This window comes from Aristolochia californica, unplaced genomic scaffold (genome assembly GCF_029961685.1).
Source record: "Aristolochia californica isolate CCGP_79_NKW_82.1479 unplaced genomic scaffold, dmAriCali1.0.hap1 SCAF_12, whole genome shotgun sequence".
Lineage (NCBI taxonomy): Eukaryota > Viridiplantae > Streptophyta > Magnoliopsida > Piperales > Aristolochiaceae > Aristolochia > Aristolochia californica.
In genome coordinates, this window is record NW_027181793.1 from 8,733,364 (window position 1) to 8,757,393 (window position 24,030).

At 40.4% G+C, this 24,030-nt stretch overlaps 1 protein-coding gene across 3 annotated transcripts; it reads left to right on the forward strand.

Annotated features, from left to right (window-relative positions):
• Positions 1 to 617: 617 nt before the first annotated feature.
• Positions 618 to 23,321, forward strand: LOC137945861 (la-related protein 1B-like). Of its 3 annotated transcripts, none has more exons than XM_068791925.1 (7): positions 618 to 1,008; positions 2,444 to 3,110; positions 3,198 to 3,495; positions 3,714 to 3,804; positions 21,773 to 21,844; positions 21,942 to 22,224; positions 22,673 to 23,321. In XM_068791925.1, the coding sequence occupies exons 1-6, from the start codon at positions 742 to 744 to the stop codon at positions 22,173 to 22,175; spliced, it is 1,629 nt and encodes a 542-aa protein (XP_068648026.1). In that variant the 5' UTR covers positions 618 to 741; the 3' UTR covers positions 22,176 to 22,224; positions 22,673 to 23,321. The 3 variants fall into 3 exon arrangements, with proteins under 3 accessions (XP_068648026.1, XP_068648027.1, XP_068648028.1); XM_068791926.1 differs by lacking the exon at positions 22,673 to 23,321 and adding an exon at positions 22,306 to 22,641; XM_068791927.1 differs by lacking the exon at positions 22,673 to 23,321 and adding an exon at positions 22,309 to 22,641.
• Positions 23,322 to 24,030: the final 709 nt, after the last annotated feature.

Sequence of the window (24,030 nt, forward strand, 5' to 3'; positions counted from 1 at the left end):
TTCAACCAAGACCCCTATTTATACTATTTCAATTACATATTAAGAGATAAGATAAGATCCCTAATATCCCTAATTATATCAATCATGATTATCCAAATATACATAAATCAAAGGAAGATAAATCGATTACATTAATCAAGGAATATTACCAAATCTTCTAATTCATGTGATAAGGATTCTAACTCGTGTGATGACTCATCATGCCACCTCACGTGATCATGGTGGGTCCCACCAGCTCGTGCGATCATGGTGGGTCCCACCAGCTCGTGCGATCATGGTGGGTCCTACCTTGTAACAAATTTATCTCGTCCCGCATGACCAACTCCCACCTGGTTGATTCATCAGCTTATACTGGTTTACTTTTATTAGTTAACAAAATATAATTTAGTGCAGGGGAGTACCTCTGTGGTGGTCTGCTAATTCTAGTAGATCTCTCGAGTTCAGTTACAGGAATGTTCTTATTCACATACTTCGTCACCATTGTCACGCTGGGGCATAATCGTAATTAGACAAGAGTACGGAATCAAGCATATGGTTTTCTCAGTCAAGAGTCCCCCTGCGATTGCAACTGATTTGGGGAAATTAAAATTTGAGATTCCTTTCGTTTTTGGCCCACAATGGATCTCTTTCTAACTCCCCATTTTTCCTTCTTGCTCTCACCCCAATACCAAAACAATATTTAGCTTCTTTATTTCTCTACGAAAGAGAAGAAACAGAGGAAAACGCTCGGTGCAAGCGAGGATGATTGGTAGGTCATCACCGACTTCTTCTCCGTCGTCTTCGTCGTCTCGTGGTGCTTCTTCACTGTCGGTTGATGAGACAGTGTCCGGCTCCGCCGCTCACAATGGCAGCGGCGGCGACGGAATAGAGAGTGTGAGAAATAGTAACGGAGGTAACGCAGTCTGGAAGAAACCCGTCGAGGGCGAGAAGGAGAAAGTGCCGGTTGTAATGGGAGCGTCTTCCTGGCCTGCGCTTTCCAATTCCTTTAAGAAGATCTCAACCCAGCAGGTAGTCTATGATCTTGTACACTGTCTAATTATTAATATATTTATATGTATTACTATATATATATATATTTATTTATTCTTCTTCCTTGCTTTTCAGTTTTGGGCTTTCGGGGTTTTCTTTTCTTTTCAGTTTCTAGGTTTTTCTTCCTTTCACTGTTCATCATTGTTGTAGTTTTTTGTTTTGTGCATTCTAATGCTTTTTATGCTTTTTTGTCCGTACTGCTGTTTTTTATTCTCTAATTTGGTTGTGGTTTCTTCGTTATCTTATTATATTTTCTTATGTTTTTCACATTTTTATATTTTTAGTTCTTCGACAGATTTTCGTTCCTTAATCCAGAAATATAGAGAACGTATATAGTGTGCTTTCAGGGTGTGCGATCTTACTATTCGAGAGGAAAGCAGATAACCCAAGTTCCCTCATCAAAGAGAATGCAATTAGTTTCCTGTAGATTGATTGTTCAATTCTAATGTGAATTTAATGACTGACTGCTTTTTGTGTCCGATATGAGAATGAACACTTGATTGCATAGGTGTATGATCCTCTTTTTTGCATAGGTGTATGATCCTCTTTTTTGCATTATCCTGCCACCAACACTCTTCAATGTAAACTTAAGGAAGTGTCTTTTCACAAACTTTAAGAAACACATTAGCAGGAAAGGATAAATATGCAGAACATGTATGAACTTGGACAAACTGGTCCAACTTTAATATTAGAATTATGATATGTTTGAGGCTCAAGCTCTAAAATGAGGTCAAATGTGCTTGTTTGAGCTCAGGCAAGCATGTGCTAACCATAGTGTCCTTAAAGCTTTTTTGAGTTCTGAACTGAATTGCTATGTGTTTTTTCTTAAGTTTGAAGCTCATGCCAAAAATGTTTTTTAACATGCAATTATTAGATGTTGAAAACCTAAGCTCAATGTGTATTTGTATAAGGGTACCTTTCTATTTTAGTGTGGCATTATTTCTATGTTTCTGTTGGGCAGGAAAGATAGTAGTCGTTCTTCTAGGGTGGAAATTTGAATGGAATGAATAAAAACACTAATAACTGAAGCAGGTAGGCTTGTTCATACTTCTCTATTGTCTGAATTTCAGATAAGCTCAAGTCTAGTCCTTTGTTGCTTAGAAACTTGTTTAGAGGCTTGGGGGTTAAAGGAGCTCATCTGAACTGAGAAAAGAAGCTCCAACTAGATGTTTACCTTTTACTCTATGGTTTTATGTTTATAATTTAATTTTTTATGTAGTTGGAAATACAGAAGGCACGGAAGTAATTTTCTTTTCCATTTATCTGAAAATGGTATTTTCTTAAATTCTTAAGTGTTTTATAAGGTGCATTTGTACAAAGAGCCATCATTTGTTTTGCTTTAAAGATTTTTCTTCTTTTTCTTTCTTCTGTAGTTTTAAAAGAACTCATTTTTTGTCTTACTCTTTTGATTCAGGATTGTCTTCTTAAGTGCGCAGCAGAAACTGCAATCACTCCTCAGAGTGTTCCATGTTTGGAATCAGCCAGTGAGAGTCTGAACAATTCATCATCTGACCTTGTTGAGAATAATCAACATTTTCCTTCTTCAGGGAAAAACCTGTCAACTGTTTCGTCTTCTGAAAACCAGACAACAACGGTTTATGGTGACAGCACTTCTTCAAACTCTGCTACAATCACTACTTCAAATTCTGGCCCCATCTCTGATCAAAAGAAGACTGGCGGGGTGGGCCCTCATTCAGGTCCACCCCGCCCATCCAGACCCTACCACCATCATCGAGCCCACCATTACAATCCTCGATATCCTCCGCACCAGAGAGGAAAGGAATCTTTCAACCATGACAGCAACAACAATCACAGTACCAACAACAATAACCACTACTCGACCAACAAAAGAAACCAAAATCGTTTCCATGAGTTCAATTCTAATCGCCTAAAACATTTTCATCCTCCTTTCCATCCTCCACTGCAAGGATTGTCTAATGGCCCCCATCAGTTTTTAATGCCCCGTCCTCCACCACCACCTCCTTACACTCCTATTAATTTTCCTTACTACAATGCGCCCCTTCCCCCTCCGGGTTACATCTTTCCATATAACTATGTTAGTGAACACCCATATGTTGCAGGTGACTAGAAACAGCTTAAACTTCACTTCTTTATATACATTGTTTATTTCATGTTTTAGGTTTTAAAATTATTGCATAATTGTGCAGATAATTCTTGGCAATTTACTCTGCCACCATTTATGGATATGAATCATATGATTAGAGGGGTCCCACCTAGTAATCTTCGTCCGCCTCTCACAACTCAAGCAGTGACTCCAACTATTAATCCTCAACCTCAAACCTCACCGACTAATCCTCAGCCTCAACCTCAGCCAGTTAGTTCTGAGCCTCCACTGAGTAATCCTCAATCTCAACCTCCCCTTGTTATTCCACCAGGCCAATTTGTTGCAGCATCCCAAGCTGAATTATGCCGAATCTTACGCTCTCAAATTGAGTATTACTTCAGGTAATTTGTAGAAGTTTCAAATTTCCATCTTTGGCTCAAGAAGTTTATACTTTGATATGCGATACCTTTTCTCAGTCTTATTTCATGTGTTTGTTGCTTGTCATAGTTCGTAGTTTTAAAGAATCAATTATCATTGCCTTCTGAATAGTACATTCATTCAATAGCTTTGTGCTTATGCATTTGTTTTGTTGTATAATATTGTCTGTGCAACATTGCAGTGATGAAAACTTAGTCAAAGATACATACTTGAAAGGACAGATGAATGAACAAGGCTGGGTGTCTGTCCATCTTATTGCAGGGTTCAGAAGAGTAAGTTTCTTAATGCTGCATTCATGGCAATTTAATGGAAGTGGGATAGCTTAATTGTCTCATGTTTGGTTGGTAATACTTCCTGTCTATAAATGAGGAATTACACTTGGACACCTTTTTTTCGTCTTTGGGCAAAAAGAAGTGCAATGGTGTTGCCAATAGGCTTGCACCTGTTTTTCTTTTTATACTTTTCAACTTTAGTATTAATTTTTCATCCTCTTGAAGGATTCCTTACTGCGTAATATTACTGAGGTAATCTAGAAATAGTCCAATGAAATGATGTGATGAGCATACAATTTTGTTGTGTCAATTGATCAACATTTTCAAGAGTTATCTGACTTTGTAAATTTTATTTCTATTTACTTGAATTGCTACAAGGAGATGCCTGGTTAGGATAGGAATAGACTCTTACTGAGTAAATGAGTTAATACTTGATGATCTGTTGTTAGTGACTGATGAGTTAACTGACCATTACAGAGATAATCTAGAAATGGCATAATGAAATGATGAGATAGTGTATGTTTTTGTGTTGTCAATTGATCAACATTTTCAAGAGTTATCTGACTTTGTAAGTTTTATTTGTATTTATTGGAATAGCCACAAGGAGATGCCTAGTTGGGATATGAATTGACTCTTGCTGAGCAGATGAGTTAATACTTGGTGATCTGTTGTTATGACTGATGATTTAACTGACCAGATAGCAAAGCGCTACTGTCCTAGCCTGAAGGATTTCATCTACTTCACAGATTCAATCTGGATTACCTTCAATTTTTTGGAAAAAATTCTTCTTTTTAGAAAATGAATAGTTGAATTTTGTGCGGTTTCCTAATTTCCAAATGTCATTTAGGTAACTTTCCCATTGTATGGGATTAGGGCTGTGGACATAAGAATGGGATCAGTAAGTGCTATTTATTTTCCTTCTATTCAGCTTAAACTCATTCATTTTTTTTTTCAATTTCTTCATGTCCAGTTCTTATAAAAAATCAAGATTTTCTTGAGTGAATAATAAAAATGAGACAAAAGGATTTCCTATCATACTCACGTAATAGGTTGAGTAATGGCTACACTGTTTCCATTCATTCATCTAATTTCCTTTCAGATAATTTTGTAATTATTGGAAGTTATCTATACGATGCATAGCATTAAATGAATCTTTAAGATATGTGTAAATCAACAAGAAAAAAACCTACTTTTTTTTGGTTGAACTGGTGGTTTTGTTATTTTTATTAAAAGACAAAGTTTACAAATTTTTAAGGAGGGAGAGGCATCACCTAGAGCCTCCAAGTATGGGTTTCAATTTTACTGGTTTACCGGTTATTAAATGGAATGAAAACGGAATAAAAATTGTTACCCGATTAGGCATTTGGATAATTTTACCTGATTACTGATTTGCCGTTTATTACATGGAATGGAAATGGACAAGGGTTATTCCATATCTAATTAACTAATTATAATTATATATAAGAGTATTTCAATAAATTTTTATGGTGAGTAAATATGTATATTTGATGTAAAATATGATTGAAGTGTCTTTTTTCTAAGGATTGTGTAATATTCCTTTAAAGATTTTGTTATATATTATAATAATATTGTTCTTTGGCTTCTATGTACATAATATAATGATTTTTTATACTTTTTTTGATTTATAAATTTAGAAGTTGTTTGGTTATTATTCCATTTATTTACCTGATTAAACAGATAAATGAACAGTATATGGAACAACTTATTCAATGTACCAATAATACTATACACCAATATACCAAATATAAATGGAACAGTATATGGAATATCTTATTCGGTTGCATTTCTTTATAGTTTACAGCCTTAACTCCAAGAGAAGGTAGATAAATTCCCAAAACACTAGAGAGTGATGTGAAATTATGTCCTTTGTAAGTCTACCAGAGACTATTTGCAGTCCAAAGGGTGGCTGCCATATAACTTGTAAAAAAGAACATGTTACAATAATCTAACACTAGATGGGTCTGAGTCGCCATGGGGAGGGGAATGCTTTGCAAACCTGCTGGTTACTAGCGCTGCTACAAATTGAGGGAGAGTATAACCTAAAGTCTCCAAGGGAAGAGGGACAAATTCCCCAAACACTAGATAGTGACAAGAAAAGTATGTCCTTCGCAAGGTCTCAGAATACTATTTGCAGCCTGAAAGGTGTACCATCGTACAACTTGTTGCAACAATCTAATTATAGAAGGGACTGAGTCTTGAATCTTCTTCTATGATCACTTGACAAAAAATCTGTCAAAAGAGCTGGGTTCAAGTTACAAATGCTTTGGTTTCGCTTCAGATGAGTTGCATCGTCCTACTGGACCAGGAGAATGCGAGAAACCATTTGAACATTGTTTCTCACCATACAACTAGTACCTGTTGGGGTGAGGTCACCAAAGGAGCTTCCGTTGAAGTTAACTTGAGCCAATTGGTGTTGGAGTGGGGGGTTCTCTATACCATGTGACCTGGATAAAATAGAGTGAGTAACACATTCAACAACCTCCCTACTGACTTTTGCAATCCTTTAAGCGTTCTTCCATTTTGCCTCTTCCGATGGTGCTGTAAGACAGTGACAATAGACAACTTCCAGAGGTTATGGCTTGTCTTGGAGAAAGAACCAGATTGATTATTGATGAGTTCTTCTATGCTAAAAGGGAAATATCTGCTGATGCTGAACTTCTTCGTAGTGGCTCCCTAAACCTCTATATTTTATTAACAATGCAACAATATTTGGTTTGCTAATTCTTCTACCTGCTCACATGGTCTGGACAGCGTGTTAATGACTTTCTGGCTTCTTTTACCTAGCTCATTACAGATCAGAATTCTGCCATGAGCTGCTGTCCAAATTAAAATGGATGACTTTGGCTTGCTCATCAACTTTTAGGCTGTTGCTGCACTGTCAGGAATTTCGACTAATGGGGGAGCTAGTAAGAGAAAAGAGAGTGATGCCGTCGTGTACTGACCTAAAGTTCAGCACTCCAGATGATCACTTCAGTCCCTTCCTCTTCATAACAGTGGTGTCATTCTGCTGTTGTAATTGAACTAATTCACCAGTTTTTTAATAATTTAGTGGCCTTTTAAACTTGAGGTCCCATGCTGTACTAGGGACACAGAGATCTGGAAACACCAGTTGAGAGTTGCCGATTGCTATTGGGCGGAATAGCCTCAGGAATGTGTAGTAAAAAGTATACAGAAATGACTTAAACTTGAAACATTTGAATATCTTAGTTTCTATAGTGTGATGTTGATAATGTTTCCTGTAATTCTCTATGTGATTATCTTAGACAATTTGTGTTCTGTCATAGCATTTACATTATAGCCATTGAAAATGTCACAGGGTAGTTTGTAAATAGATAGTTATGTAAACATCTTCAAATTATTTGGATAAAAAGTTAACAGGTAAATTATAGAATGCTTCCCACCTGTATTTGATTAATAATTCGTTATTAATTGGGTACATTATCCAAATACTTGAGGGATTTTTTCCCCATACCCTATTGTAAACGAACATGTAATCTGATAAAATTGCCACTCCGTGTGGGATCTTCATTCTGAAACTTTACATTAGCAGTTGAATGGGTTCCGTTAGATTTGTTTCATAGCCAAGGGGGCGGATGGGAGAGTACCACAATAATATTTGTAGTACCACAATTATATGTTATCTAAGGTTGTAAAGTATAAGTGCATGTATGAAAGGAAATGGTTTCTGTTTGGTTTGAGGTGTTAAATTTTTATGGATGCTGTAAAAAAATTGTTGACTTGTTACTGAACTTCATTTATAGTTGTAGAAATGAAGGGTATTTTTCTAACATTAGTCTTAGAGTTTAAACCGAAAACAGAGTTACAAATAAGGGTGTTTAAGTTATCATATTGTGAACTAGTACATGTCCATCTTGAGCTGCCTTCAGTGCTGCCATTGCTTGCCACTGAGTAGATGACTCTGTTTTCACAAAATCGTTTTGACTTTAGTTAACTCTTAGTTTTTTTTTTTTTTTTTTTTTCTGGCCTCAGCTTCTGTTCCCTCAGCTTGAATATGGTTTTGTTTTTTTTAAAAGCAATGCAAATGAGATTTCATTAAAGGGAACTCCTCTGGAAAAGATTACATAAAGAAGATTTACAAAAAAGAAAGGTGAATAATCAAATAGGAAAACAAATGCCTACAACAAGATGTTGCCTATTAAACAACTTTAGCTAGAGAATCAACCAACCAAATAGCACCACTTAGTGTGTGGCATCAAGTAATGATTGAGCTTCTATAAATATCAATCATGTCATCAAAATACAAAAGAAATCTGCCTGGCGCATTCTTGTAGCTTGATTATGCTTGAGATAAACTAGTTGAAAATAGCATAAAAATGTAGGAGGGAGAGGAGATATACAATTATCGAACTTTAATTAGTTAGTTTAGTTTTTGGAAAGTTTATTTTAGTAATTTTGGTAGCAAGTCTACACTTGAGTTTTAATGGGAACTCAGTTCTAGGATGTGCTTATAAATATGGGGTTCAAGCCTGTAACTTGGTTTTTCAGATTGAAACTAATAGAATGCCAGAACACTTCTGGTGCAGCTTGTCTTCTTCACCTCTGTTTTCTTAGTTTTATTTTACTGAATTTATTCACAGTCCAACTGTAGCTTCTAAGTTGCATCATCCTATCATTCAGATCCTGCTTCATATCTAGTTTTGAAGGATTAACCTTTTTGTTTTTGAAGACCATGTCTTTCACTATAGTGATGAGCGAGATCAAGAGAGAGCGACGAGAGATGGGCGACACTAGCACCGCCGTGAGAGTCGAGCTCGCTCGGTTTCTTGCAGTTGCCCGTCGGATTCCGTCACCGTCAATGTGAGCGGAAGAGATTCTAATCAAAGACACGACCAAGACAGGAGGCGCAGCACCAGCGAACAACCTCCTCGCCGGTGCCGCGACAGATGTGCGGAAGAAATAAGTAACAGGGTGAAAAGAGATCGGAGATCCTTCCCCGACTACGACCTTGAACGACTTGATCGATGTGGTCGGGAGGTTTTGTGCTCAGTTAGTTCGAATCTTTGCTGGAATTCTAATGGAGAGAATCAGAATCGCTGCATTGGCATACAAGACAACATTCCGAGAACCGCTGAGACAGAAGAAGACGATGAAGATTGGACGATTGTCTGTCGAAGACCACTGTGTACCAAAACCCACCCAGACTTGCCGCTCCTAAACCCCGATGACTACCCCTTCTCTTACGATCGCACCACCCTCACAATTGGCAGGAAACATTTGCAAGACTGATCCTTGTATTCATGTCACAATCCGCAATGGTGAGAGGAGATCTTTCACCTCTATCCCATTGACGGCTTGCGATTCTTTCATCCATCAATTTCTAGCTGCCACCGCTACTCTCCACACCAGCGCAACATCGACAAAGGAGCTTTGGATTGGACCACTCTGCTTCACCTTTGGCACCGGTTGCTGAAAAATTCTAGAGATTGCTGGATTGTGCAACACTGTGGAAGCATTACCATGGCACACATCTTGATCCTAGAAACCACCAACACCAATTTCGGATGGGACCGCTTCCCCACCACCCACCCGGAATCTAAACTCCAGCAACACTCCTGCTCTCCTCTCCATCCCCCTCCCTCCTTGTCTCTGTTCAAAACCAGGAAACTACCAAAATATCCCCCTTCGTTAGCCCATTCCATCTCCTCCCCTCCAAGCCAACACCACCTCTGAAATCAATAGCCAACCATTGAACTTACTGCTGCCACCATTGAAACCTCTTGCTAACATGGTTCTGCTGCATCACGATGGTTTGCCCAGGCGCTGATGTTGAACTACCTCTTTTCTCACTTCTAGGCCCTGGTGATTGGTTAGTCAAATTTTGCTCCATTGGAGATCGTTGGATGGCTACAAAACTTTTTGTTGCTGACAATTCTGTCGTGCAATGTATTGTGGCCTGCAATGCCGCGCACATTCCATGAGATTGTGATCATGGTCGACGGTTTTTGGTGACTTCAGAAGTGGGTCCGTCCCCCAAAAAATTACCCTGATAAACCATGCCCAATTTCTTGGCTAATTCCATCATGGGATTCCATGTACCCTCATCGTACTTGCTTCTTTCAGAGTGTAATGCCTCGATCAATTCATGGGTCCGCTCGTCAGGTGGCAAAAAAGGAATTCTACCAAGTTCTGAGGGGGTATGCTCATTGGTAGAGGTGTTGGAGTCACCTTGACAAGTGATGTTGGGACCGTCAGCGTCTCTGAAATGTAGCCCATGGTGGAGGAGGGTGAAGACGGGTGTTTGGGACCGTCGACGTCTCTGATATGTAGCCTATGGTGTGTGTGTGTGTGTGGGGGGGGGGGGGGGGGGGGGGGGAGGGTGTTCGGAATGAGAGGTGACCATTGGACTTCGACTGGGATGGCTGGGGGTGGAGTTTTGAGAATTCACTATCAGAGTGGACTTCAGCTTGGGGGTGAGCAAACAGAGGTGGGGAAGGGGGGATCCATGTCTGCTGGGGGCAGTGGTGTTGACACGGTGAATCGGTTCGGTGGTTAGGCTGATGGAGTCTGGTTCAGACTCATGATGGTGGTGAGAAACTTGGGGGTACCAGTTGCAGAAGGAGAATTCCTCACCTTCCAAACGTGGGCAAAAGTGGGGAAAGACCTCGGGAGGATTATATATGGGAGGGGTGGGGGGGACGTTATGAAGGGAGCTGTTGGGGGTGGGCGGGAAGTGATTGTTGTTTGAGGAATTAGGTGGTGAGGTCGCAGGCCTTTCGGGTAGAGAAAGTTCTACATGTGAAAGGCTAAAAATGGTGCGAGGAGGGGGTGGGTGCTGGTTTCTGTCCGAGGGGCATGCTTGTAAAATGCTACTGACAGATTTTAGAGGCATTGAAATGTCTGATAGGGGGATGTTTGCTTTCTGAAGGTTGCTTTAAATTTGAATTGGAGGGGTGTTGGAGGGTGCAGAGAGGGGTAGAGGGTGGTCAGAGAGGCGGAAAACGGTGCTGGGGGCTGAGTTAGATTGCGGGTTGAGCAGGGATCAGGCCTGGTCAAGTGAGTTACCTCCAAGAGATCAGTGGGGTGAGTTGGGGGGGTTCTGACCTGCTTCTGGCCACTGGCGGTCCTCCAACAATCTTCCCAGAGATCATCGAAGGGGACCAAGATCCAAAACACTTCATTGTCAACCGTGATCTTCATTGGAAATTGACCAGTGTGGAGCTTATCAGCCCCCAATTGTAAACCATCAATTGTAATCCTTCAAGAAACAAAATGTTAAAACATGAATGATTCCCTCGCCCACGATCTCTAGGCATGTGGCACTCTTGAATGGAAAGCTGTTAATGCTACTGGGCTTTCTGGTGGCATTTTAATGTTTTGGAATTCCAACACTATTGACATGCTGGATTACACTATTGGTATCTATTCCGTTGGGCTTATGTTGCGTGACTTGACTTCGGGTCTTTCTTGGGGGCTTGCTGGAGTCTATGGACCCACCTGCTAGCATGAAAGGCGCTTATTTTGGGATGAACTATTTGATCTCATTCAAAAATGGTAGCTCCCATGGCTCATTGTTGGAGATTTTAACGCTATTTGCTTTTGCAACGAGAAATTCCCTCAGACCACTTTAATAACCTCTAACATGCATTGCTTTGCGGACTTTATTGGTGGATGTGAGTTGGAGGAGATTAACCTTTCTGGTAAATCTTTTACTTGGTCAAATGGGCACCAATCGCCTATTCTCTCCAGACTGGACCGCTTTTTCACCATCAGTTACTAGTTGAGACTTTATGAAGATACTCACAGTTCAGTCCTTAATCGTGTTGGCTTTGATCATTGGCCCATCCAAATCAACACTAATGGGGTCCCCCTTATTCCTGTTTGACAATGTTTGACTGTTTGAAAAGAATTTTGATGAATGCATCAAAACCTGGTGGTCTGAATTAAATGGTACCTACTATGATGGCTGGGTTTTCCCTCGTAAACAGCAGTTGCTTAAGAGCTAGCTAAAAGTTTAGTCCCCGGATTGTCGCCTATGTGCCAATAATGAGAAGACTTCTCTCCAATCTCAAATTGCCGACCTAGATTCCCTTGAAGAGCAAAGTTGCTCTCACCCACTGAGTTTTCTAATTGTGTTCTCCTTAAGAACAATTTTTAATCTCTTATCTATAATGAGCGCATGCATTGGAAGCAAAGAGCCAAATTCAAATGGCTCGCCGAAGGAGACGTTAATACAAAATTCTTCCATGCCATTGCCTCGGCTCGTCGGAGGACTTATTGAGTGACTTCCTTGGTTGTTGGCAACGAAGTCACTTCGGATAGAGCCTTCATTACTAATGCATTAATAAGCTTCTTTGCAGGCCTATATACCTCGGAGTGTCACTCCCGACCGAGATTTCTAGACATTCAATTATCTTCAATCTCTCCCACTTTGGCCGCCTTTCTGGAGCTTCCTTTTTTTGAGCGGGAGATTGAAGACGCGGTACTTGGCCTCCTCACCGATCGTGCCATTGCCCACATCCTCGCCCATAGGCTCAAGGTGGTTCTTCCAGTGGTCACTCATCGTGGGCAAAGTGCCTTCGTTAGGGGAAGAGATATTTTGGATTCTACCATGGCTGCTCATGAGCTTCTCAGCCATCTCTCAAAATCTGGCCTCTCATGCTTCATCATCAAACTCGACCTTGAGAAGGCTTTTGATCGGGTCAGCTGGTCTCTTCTTGATGAGATTTTGGACCGTATGAACTTTGGACACCGTTGGAGATTTTGGATACGTAGCTGCATCTCCTCTACTTCGTACTCACTCCTTCTCTATGGCACTGTTTGTGGGTATTTCCGTGGCTCCAAAGGACTTCGTCAGGGTGGACCCCTCTCCCCTCTCCTATTCAATCTGTTGCTGAATACTTATCCTCTATGATCCTTTCTGCCAAGGACTTGGGGGTTGGCACAACTCTATCTCCAACCAGAGAGAATTTGACATCTCTCTTCTACAATTTGCTAAGTTGTCGTTGGCTCTTTCGAGCAAGTTATTTGTCTTAAAGCACTCATTGGGCTCTTTGAGCTCACCTTGGGACAAAAGCTTAACTGGGGGAAGACTGCTATCTTGGGGCTTTACATCCATCCGGATCTCCCTCAGACTATGGCAGATACCCTCGGATGCAGTTTTATATCACTCCCCTCTACCTACCTTGGCCTTCCTTTGATTGATAGCAAACCTCAGATGAACCTTTGGGCCCCGGTTATTGAGAGACTTGAGCACCGCCTGTCCACCTAGAAGGGCCAACTTCTCTCGAAGACGGGAAGACTTACTCTTCTTAACTCTTGTATTGCTGGAATCCCTAATTATTACCTCTTTTTTTTTATGAAATGTGAAATTTATTAAGAGAAACAAAAGGAGCTAACTCCTGAAAACAAGAGATTGCAAGGTGGCTCCTTGCAAGGGCTAGAGCATCAGCCACAAAATTTGCTGATCTCGAAATGAGAGACCAGAAACACTCCAAGAGATTTACAATATCCAAAACTTCAAAAAAAGCATCCCAGTGATGCCACAGAGCAGTAGAGGCATGCTGGCACCAACCGATCACCACCTTAGAGTCTCCCTTGATCAGGACAGGTCCGGAGCAATGATCACGAAAAACACGAAGCCCATTGAGGACGCTTTGGAGTTCAGCCATTGTGGAGTTTGCAATACCAAGGGGCTCGGAGAAAGAGACGATCTGGTTCCCAAGAGAGTCCCGGATCACGCCACCAAACCCAGCTAAGCCAGGGTTACCAAGAGAAGAGCCGTCGAAATTCAGCTTAAGGACTCCAGTAGGAGGCGGGGTCCATTCGCATATGACAGGAGGCTTCGAGGAGAGGTGGAGTTGGGTTAAGCTTCTCCAATTATCCCTGATGGATGTTCCAGAGAACGGGGAGAAGGCCTTTCTTGAGTGAAGCCAAGTAGCAATACTGCCTGAGATGGTTTCAATAACTCTATCTTGAGTGCTGGGTTTGGCATTGAATCTTCGTTGATTTCGCTCCAGCCAAAGACCCCACGGGATGAATGCGGATATAGCAGAGATCATCAGTTTCCCTATACCGGGGATAGGAGTTCCAGCAAGCATACGGCAGGTGGCTGACAAATCCTCAGGGAAGCAGAGTTGGAGCCCAATTTTGTTAAGAATCGAGTCCAAATCCCCCAAGAGAAAGGGCACAAAAAGAGCAGGTGGCTTACAATTTCTTCCTGTGCATGGCAGAAGGGGCAACTGGGGTCAACTCCGCGGTTGCCACAAATTTTGAGGTTGTCAGCAGAGAGAATCTTATTACGGCAAGCACTCCACATGAAGAATTTTGTTTTTTTGGGGGGGGAGGGGCACTAAGACGCCAATTGAATTCCATAGCATGTTTGGGACCCCGAGTGATCTCTCCTCGAATAACAAGATAGGCGGATCTGATAGAGAAGGAGCCACTTTTATCTGGCCACCAGATTAGCTTGTCTGATTTGTTAGCTTGGATTCTGGTTGACTGCAAAGTGTCCAACAGTTGACTGGCTTCAAGACTTTCTAAATCAGATAAGCCACGACGAGGCTGAATGTTCCATCCCCCATTATTAGCAACTTCACTAATGTTACTATTCCTCAATCTTGAAATACTGTGGAGGCTAGGAAAAGTGCACTGAAGAGGCATATCCCCCAACCATAAATCTTCCCAAAATCTGATATGATGGCCATCTCCCACATAAATTCGACTGTTGCTGAGAATGTAGGAGTCAAGAGATAAAGCGACCACCATATAGGAGATAAATTCCTTCTGTTTTCCCCATTTATCCACCATTTTGAGGAGATGCCGAGCTTTGAAAGCACCATATTTTTCCAAAGGTTTGGAGCTGATGAATTGAGTCGCCAAATCCATTTAAGGAGTAAAGCCTGATTCATGTCTTTGGAGAGCCGAATTCCGAGACCTCCAAAATTTTTTGGAAGGCAAACTTCCTCCCAGTTGACCAAATGGTACTTGAAATCCGGGCTATTCCCTCTTCAAAGAAAACGTTTCTTCATGTTATCAAGCTGCTGACAAATAGAAGCTGGGCAAGGCATGAACGAGAGATAATAGTTTGGGATGCCAGCGATACATGATTTAAATAGAGTCAACCTTCCTGCCTTCCTAAGCAGGCGACCCTTCCATGATGCAAGACGTAATTCCATCTTCTCTATGACTGGAATCCAAAGATCTTTGCATATACAACTAGTGAACAGAGGGAGGCCAAGGTAAGTGCAAGGGGTGGATGGGATTACACACCCAAGCACCTCTGCCATTTCTGAGAGAGAGTTTGGGTTGATATTGAATCCAATCAAAGAAGTTTTCCTCCAATTGACTTTCTGACTTGAGCAGATTTCAAAGAGCCCCAAAACTGCCTTTACTTTTTTTATGTTGTCTAGCATTCCTGCACCAAAAATCAAAGTGTCGTCCGCATATTGAAGCACCGGAATGTTGAAAGCTGAAGAGCTGCTAGTTGGATGCAACCATCCACATTCTTTGGCCGAGACTAGCATAGCAGAAAGAAATTCCGCCACAATGTTGAAAAGAAGAGGGGAAAGAGGGTCACCCTATCTCAATCCTCTAGATTCCTTGAAGCATCCACAATCTGTTTCATTTAAGATAAGAGAGTACGGAGGCGGAAGACAAACAGCTCCTAATCCAATATCTCCAACGATCTCCAAAGCCCATCCTACTCATAATGTCATCCAGTAGACTCCAATTTACCCGGTCAAATGCCTTTTCTAAATCCAGCTTAAGAATAAAGATTGGATCCTTCGAGCGAGAAAATTTATCAAACAACTCGTGCGCCGCCATAGCCGAGTCCTAGATGTTTCTGCCCTTCAAGAAAGTACTCTGGCCATGGCTAATAACAAGTGGGAGAACTATTTTGAGTCTGTTTGCGAGGAGTCTAGCAATGATCTTGTATGAACTTGAAATCAGGCTGATAGGACGAAAGTCACCAGGGTCTCGACATTTCTCTTCTTGGGGATTAGAGAGATAAAAGAAGCTCCCATGCTGAGGAAGGAGATGCCAGTCATGAAGAAGCCTTCAACCATTTTATAAATATCTCCCTTGATAATCGGCCAAGCACGGTGGTAGAATTCACCATTAAAACCATCGGGTCCTGGAGCCCGATCACGAGCCATGCCTAAGATTGCCTTCTCAATTTCCTTTTGGGAGAAAGGGGCTTCGCGGATAGATGAGGCAGAGATGGGAAGCTGCCCGAAATGAAGCTGCTGGACTTTGGGCCAGTTAATAACATCATCAGTATATAGATTTGTGAAAAAACTGAGCAGCTCATTAGTAATTTGGGTCCGATCTGACGTTACCTCATTATTGATACATAAGGAGGTAATTCGGTTAGATCTCCTCCTCGTTGATGCGAGGGAGTGAAAAAACTTTGTATTGACATCTCCTTCTATTAACCATTTAAAGCGGGCTATTTGTTTCCAACTGATTCTTTCCTGAACAAGGAGAGCTTGCAGCTTCCTTTGAAGAGAAAGGTGAGAAGAGAATTCAGATGGAGACAAGGACCTTTGTTCTTCCGAAGAGTCCAGCTAGCAATGCGGGAGAGAAGAGTGGATTTTTTCTTTGGCAGATTTGCGGAAGGACCAATCCTTAAGTTTCTTTTTTAGGGATTTGAGCTTTATCGGAAGAGACCACTCTAGTCGACCCCAATCTAGAAGATTTGACCACCAATCTTTCAAGAGCACATCAAAGTCAGGATCCGAGAGCCAAATTTTTTCAAATCTGAATGGGGGTGGACCCCATTGTCCACAAGAGGTGGATAATAGAATGGGCCAATGGTCGGATCCTACCCGATTGAGGACTTTCTCCGAAATATCTTCGTAAAGATGGAGCTAATTCCCGTCTTTCTTGCCGTGTCCTGTTGCCATCTGTTGCAAAATTGACCAGATAAGCGGTAATTCTTATGGCGGGGTGCTAGTAATGAGTTTAAATACCCACTTGGTCATTTGGAAAGATGTTTGCTAGCCCAAGCACCTTGGTGGGCTCGGTATCAGGAGCACTTTGGAGATGGGCCATGCCTTCCTTCTAAAATGGTTCTGGAAGCTCAATATTGCCACCGAGTCTATTTGGCAGCCCATGGTTGCTGCTAACCTATAGTTGACTGGGGCGAGGTGGATCGCTATAGCCAGACGACATTTCTTGTCACCCATTTGGAGATCCATGTTCCACCTGTTCTTGACTTTTGGATCCGCTAGCCCTTTTTTTCTTGGCGACGGTTTCAATTTGAATTTTTGGATTGATTGGTGGTGTGGGAGCAAAACAACAAAATGTTTAATTTCAAAATTTGCAATGTGGAGGAGGTCAAAAGCATCATCATTGGTCACGTCTCCTCATGGCTCCATACCACAAAAGAGTTCATCAGCCTTTCAGGCACCTCTCTTTGCACAAATTGGTGTGCCATTGCAAATATGTCTGCCCCTCCGTGTCCTCTTGCTAACATCACTTGGAGACCTTGGCTTAGTTCGGTTGAACTAAACTTTGAGGGAGCGCTTGTGGAAATCCAGGTATTACTGGATTCGATGGAGCTTTCTGAGATGCTGATGGAACCATTCTTATCTCCTATGCTGGATCGATGTGTATTTCTGATTTTACCTCAGCTGAGCTCTTCGCTCTTCTTCTGGGTCTCATCATCTTCCATGATCACCTAAGTGGTCCCCTCATCATTGAATGAGACTTGCAAGTGGTTATCAGGGTGCTCTTCCTTTATGTCCCGCCTTGGAGACATTGGACTATCTTTCATCAAATTTCTGAAATTGTTTCTCTTCTTCAATGTTTGTGGCCGATCTGTTCTTTTAAGGAATAGTCCCACATGGATTAGTGAGTACAAAGATTTTGAGTTTATTAGTTGGGTAAGAAGTTTCCTAAGTTGGCTAGTCATTTTGGAATGAGCCTTGGACCCAACTTCACATGGTATCAGAGTAGGTACTCATATGTGGGCCTACACCTAAACTATCCTCTTGTAGAGCCACAAAAGAGGGCTTACACCTGAACTATCCACTTGTAGAGCCACAAAAGAGGGCCTACACCTAAAACTATCCACTTGTAGAGCCACAAAAGAGGGCCTACATGTGGGGGGAAGTGTTAAGAAATAGTTCCACATGGATTAGTGAGTACAAAGATCTTGAGTTTATTAGTTGGGTAAGAGGTGTTCTAAGTTTGGCTAGTCATTTTGGGATGGGCCTTGGACCCAACTTGACATGTTCTATTGATAAAGGAATTTGATTCCATTACCTTTGATACATGGGTGATCAAGTAAGATAGTTGCTTCTCTCTGTTGGCTCTGGTGCTATCAAACCAAAATAGAGGTGTATAGATACCGATATGCAACTGAAATAACTTTTTTCGGGGTATCAATATGGGCAAGGTGCTTCTTTTTCGACTCGGTTGAACAAATTCTCTTACCGGATTCCAAAAAAGTTGGCTTAGAGTGCCAGTCAGGCTTGTAGCAAGGAAGAGTTTGATATGATATTTGAGGAGGGATTGAAGGTATAAGGTTTGCTCCTCCACTTATGGTATAAAAAAGTCTTAGACTCTTTCTTGTTCAGCTAATTCCTTAGCTGACTTGCTTGTCAGTAGGGAGCCTCCCTCCAATCTCTTGTTGTAAAGGGAGGCCTCCTCTAGCAGGTTTTGTATCTCTTTTGTTTTCCTAATAATTGATCCATTTCTCTAAAAAAAAGTCACTTTATCACAAAAAATAATTAATATTTTTGTTAATAAAAATTATTTTATCCACACTTCCTAAAAGAGTTATTATTATCTGATTTAAATTTAGCATAATATATAATAATTTAAACATTTATATAATATAGTTATTTAATTAATTATTTGAAATTAATGTTAAGAATAAAACATTAAATTATATTATAAAAACTGCCCTGGTCATTGACTTGGTTTGAGCCAACCGGCTATGACTGCTGGTTGATTTGTATGATGTCATAATGATGCCATTTTGGTTTTCAATGAGGTTTAAAAGCGAAAAGGAAAAAAACAGCTCGGTAGGAAGCTTGTTTGCCCAATATGCATTTGGGGGAGGGGGAGGGATGCCCTGCCTCTTTCCTCTTTTATCGGTAGGGGAAGGGGTCATTGTTAGAAGAAGGGGACTCCCCTCCCTTTGTTTTTATGACAGAGGAATTCTTAGGCCTGCTTGCCGTCCTCCCCTAGCCTTGTTTTTGTGGAGGAAATCTCAAGCTTCCCTGTTGTCGCACGATGGCGAGGAGGCCGAAGGATTCCTTCCCTGTCTAGATGGAATAGGGGGAAAAGAGGGCTGCTGTCTCTCTCCTCCCCCTCTATTTGGGAGGTGGGTTGGTTGTGCCCTCCTCTTCATCAAACAGAAGAGAAACATTCTTGTGTGTGTCAGGCTGACTGGCCTGGTTGACTGGTTTGCTAGTTGAGCCGATCCTATGCTGGGTCTTGTATATGTGTGGCATGGACAAGGGGTTGGGTTTATAACCCTATATTATATTTCTCAATAAATAGTTTAATTTAAATTATCTTTGTCATACAACTGAATATTTTGTGACAATAACAAGTTATTATCCATTTTTGAAAAAATAAAACTTAGTTATTTTCATATTTATTAAAAAAGGTTATGTAAAATTTTAAAATATATGATAATATGAAGAATTATCAATAATTTAGTTTAAATAAAGATAAAACTATAATTTTAATTTATATTAACTAAATAATATGCCAATTCAAGTAAAAATAAAATATATTGTGAAATAGAAGAAGGATGAGGTTGGCCCCCTCATTGCTTGCTTGGGAGGAAGGCGCATGCCACCCTCATGTCGGGAGAGTGGTGGCCCTCCAGTTTTCGTCAGTAGGGAGGAGGAGAGCACTGGCTGCCATTGTTCAGTCTAATGAAGGAAACTGACTGGCCCTCTCCTGTTTTCACTTTTATTTTTTTATTTGTTCCCTCTTATTTCTCTTCTATAAGGAATTCTTTTTCAGTTCTTGTAGAACTAAATTGAATTCTGCAGTTGCTGGAAAAATTGGGGCTTTCTAGAAAATATTTTCAAATTGGGATCTTGTAGAAATATTTCCACATCTAATTCAAGACACTGATACTAGAATTACTGTTGATATTGAATTCCAATGTTACAGTAATTCCAAATACAGAAACTCCCTTCTCCCCAATAATTCTGAAATGGGTGATGCAGAGCAGAGCTTTATTCTTTTTTTGAAAATGCTTTTCCATGTCTAGTTTGAATTGGATTTTGTAGAACTAATATATTTTGAACTCTTGTTATAAGTTTTAGGATTTTCATGTGTTTAAATTGGTTAAATGGTTTGTAACACTCAATGGAAGATTGTAGCAGTGACTGTAGTTAGTGGAAGCATTAATTAGTGAACTTACTGCATATAAATGGTGTTAGATTATATTGTTGGTCATTTTGTTTTGGCTTAATTACTCTCACCTCTGGGTTAAATATCAAAGTTACTCTTCACCCCCCCTGGAAATTCCTTTGTTTTCAAAAATCATATTGATCGCACACTTAGCCTCTCTTTGTACTGGAAATGGACAAAAAACTCTTCATTAATGTATTTACAATTAATAGTAACATTCCTTAAAATAAGAACAAACCTCTTCCCTCCCTCCCAGTGTGATGAGAGAGGGGAGGGAGAGGGATTTAGGGCCCTTCTGCAGAAAAAGAGAGATGGAATTGAGAGAGGCATACCCTTCTTTGACATGCTCATTGCAAAAGGGGAAGAGGGAAAAGCTGCCAACTTCCCCTGCTGAGAAAGAGGTGGAGATTGGTGGTCCTCCCTCAGTTTGAACAGAGAGGGACAGGGACAGGGAGGACATTATTTTCACTTGCTGTTTTTTATTACTTCCTATGCTTTTTATTCTTAGTTAGGAATTGCCTGCATGGCTCGATCCTGATTGAACAATTATTACCATGAGCTTGGTTACCTTTGGTTTGATATTATGTTGATTTGATTTGATATTTTTCTGCAAGCTTTAAAAAACTAATTTATTTGTGTTGAATTTAGGACCCACCCCATGATTGAAACCTCGAGCAAGATGAGAGAGGGAGAAGAAAAAGAGTAAAGAGAGAGAGAGAGAGAGAGAGAGCTCGGGAAGAGATGAGAGAAGAGAAAAGAGAAAACAAATTTTGGCTAGAGAGAAATTCTTCATGAGTTGAGAAGTGGAGAGCTTGATTGAATCCTTCAACCGAGACCCCTATTTATACTATTTCAGTTACATATTAAGAGATAAGATAGGATCTCTAATATCCCTAAGTACATCGATCATGATTATCCAAATCTACATAAATCAAGGGAAGATAAATCGATTACATTAGTCAAGGAAAATTGCCAAATCTTCCAACTCATGTGATTAGGATTCCAGCTCGTGTGATGACTCATCATGCCACTTCACGTGATCATGGTGGGTCCCACCTTGTAACAACCTGGACTATTTGGTCTTCTTAATTTTTTAGGAATCTCTTGTAATGGCTTGTTTACAGTTCCTTGTTAAGCCCCCCTTACACCGTCTACAGATTTGTTGAGGGGATGCTATTTTTGTTCTTCTTTGTTATGTCTCTGTAGCCTTTTGTCTTTGTTTGTCCTCAGTAGTTTCTCATTTGATTGGTCATCTACGTGGTCTTTACCGTGACTAATTATTATTGTTATTATCTTTTTTCCAAAATAAATGGAAAATATTCTTGACACTAATGCTTAAGGTTTGTTATTTTCTTTTCCGTCTTCTGAATATGCTTAAGAACAGAACAAGATTGACGCTTATGAATTAATAAACTCAGCAACCTTCAACATTGTGCTCAAATGCGTTTTGTTGCATTCTGTCTTGGCTTACATAGCTGCTGCCTCATTAATACCCTAGTAAAATGCCATGTTTCAGCTGTGGAAATGGTGCTTCCTTTCAATTGATTAAAGTGCCCTCCTACTGCTGAAGGTCCAATCAAGTTTTTTATGTTTAATCTTTCAGGTTAAGGCTATGACTGAAGATATTAGCTTGATTCTGAAAGCATTGGAGCTATCAACTCGTATAGAAGTCCAGGTGTGATTGCAGATTTTTCCATTTGAAGCAGTTCTCATAGGAAAATTTTATTATTTGAATACGAAATGAATCGAAATGGCCATCTTATTTGGTCCAGGACGACAAGATCAGAAGATCCAGTGGAGTGGCTCAAAATGCTGCTGATGGCTCTGTAAACTCTTCACTGCCTACTGAAACCATGCTGGTAACTCAATTGGACAACTTGGTATTGGATGGGGGTTTCAGATTAGAATCGTTGGCAACTCAGTCACAGCTCTCTGACAGTCTTGTTGGCCATGACATCGATAGTAATTCAAGTGAGCATGCCAAAGAGAAGCCATCTGCTACATAAAGCATTTTTTGACGCATGCCATAGGGGTTGAAATCACCTAAAATGTCAGGTATGCAGCACTATCAAGAACCCTTTCGTCTTTTTATAGCTTTGGAGCCTCTTTATATTTTCGTTATTTGTCTGTGCGTAGTAGGATTTGGCGGAGGATTCCAGTTCTAACCTTTCTCCTTATTAACCAAACAACAGACTGAACTAAGTGGGGAGAGGCTAACCTGTTTATATAGGTGTAAAGTTCTTTTTGTTTGTTGGCTGGGGGAAAATGGCAGGTTTGGCAATGTTATTTTATTCATGAGGGGAAAATTCAATTTTTATGTGGTGTCGACTGTCAAAGATTCCTGTCTGACACACTAAGTTCTATTTTTCTTTTCTTTTTTCAGCCAAATTCTTTTATAGGGGACTGTTGTTGGAAGGTGGCATATGTATATTGCTTCTCTCAATGAATATTCTTTAACTTCTGTAGCTAAATTACTTCATAGATTATTTTATTGCAAGTGCAGTGGCATGATTCAAATTCATGGAAGGTCTACTGCAGAGGACTGCAATGACGTTGAGTCACTGCAAACAGTGCTATTTCTATCCTATTGAAAAATTTTCTGTCAATGTTCTTCAACTGGTCTTGCTGGTGCAACGAGCTGCTGCCTCTCTGAATGACGAGGATTTGCTGATGTGTGTGAGGGATAGTAGAAGCAAGCAAGGGCAGCTGAAATGGAATCTAGTCTTCCGTCAGGATAAATCCCTTGACCCAAGTCCCTGCAAAAGGTTCTCTAGAGATGCTTCTATTTCGATTAAAGGTTCCCTGGGTTGACTCGTCGTCTTTTACGTTTTCTACCATGAGTTTCAGTATATATTTGTGAAAAAGTAACCACGGGGAAAGAAACAGGTAGAACAATGGTTCAGCCAAAGTGGATGACCATTACCAAGTTTTCCTTTAGAAGCACATCTAATGTTAGAATATTATCTGGAGCGTAATTCCATGCAGGCTAGGTGGATCCCTATTTTTAAACGAAATACATGTAAATCTATTGGCAAAGTTTTTAGTTTTTATTTTTTATTTTTATTTTTTATGTTTGCATAATTTATGCTCACATTAGTACTTTTTTCAATTTATATTAATTATAGATAATAAAATGAAGATAAAGGGCTGTGAATATGGCAGTTAAAGGTGGTATTTTGTTTTTTTAACAAAGAAAGCTTGGGTGCAGATAACTTCGCTAGACTTATATGTCCAGTGTCTTTTCCCTCGTTAAAAGATGAAATTAAACGAGTCGAATCTCGTCATCCTGTTTGTTTGTAAGCATTAGCATTGTCACTTCTATAAATCACTTGTACAAAAGAAAAACTTTATTTGATAAATCGAAACTAAGTTGATTACATTTTCCAGTGCTAAATTTGGAAATTGATTTCATCATGTGTGAAACTACACTTAATTCCCTTAATAGAATTTGGGTGTATTTAATGACCTATAACTACGGTATCATCTCACCCTTAATTTTTTATACTTATACTCAATAAACTTAGTATATAAATAAAGACGTGTCCATTTTTCAACCTTCTACCTCTGGATGTTGCAAGAAGGGACTCTTAGTTTCCAATAAAAAGGAATAGGTCAGGTCAGTCAAGGAAGGGGGAGGGTGCCTCCTTGGTCACTAGATAACAAGAGGCACATGTTGATGCCATAGTTTTCCTGACATGGGATTAGGACCAAACCTGGGTGCTTCAAAATCTGAGTTGGGTTGGCAGAGGGGTGGCTCAACCTAGTCTAGCGCTGGACCAAGGGTGGGTTGGAGTGGAGTAACCCAAAACAGGGTGATGAAGAAATGCCTTTTTGAGAGTCCTATCATACTACCCTGTTTAT

What these genes read in the sequence shown, in the direction of transcription:
- LOC137945861 (XM_068791925.1), top strand. Translation starts at nt 742, where the DNA reads ATGATTGGTAGGTCATCACCGACTTCTTCTCCGTCGTCTTCGTCGTCT. An exon ending in TGAACACCCATATGTTGCAG is followed by an intron (nt 3,111 to 3,197) that starts GTGACTAGAAAC and finishes ATAATTGTGCAG; the next exon opens with ATAATTCTTGGCAATTTACT. An exon ending in CAAATTGAGTATTACTTCAG is followed by an intron (nt 3,496 to 3,713) that starts GTAATTTGTAGA and finishes GCAACATTGCAG; the next exon opens with TGATGAAAACTTAGTCAAAG.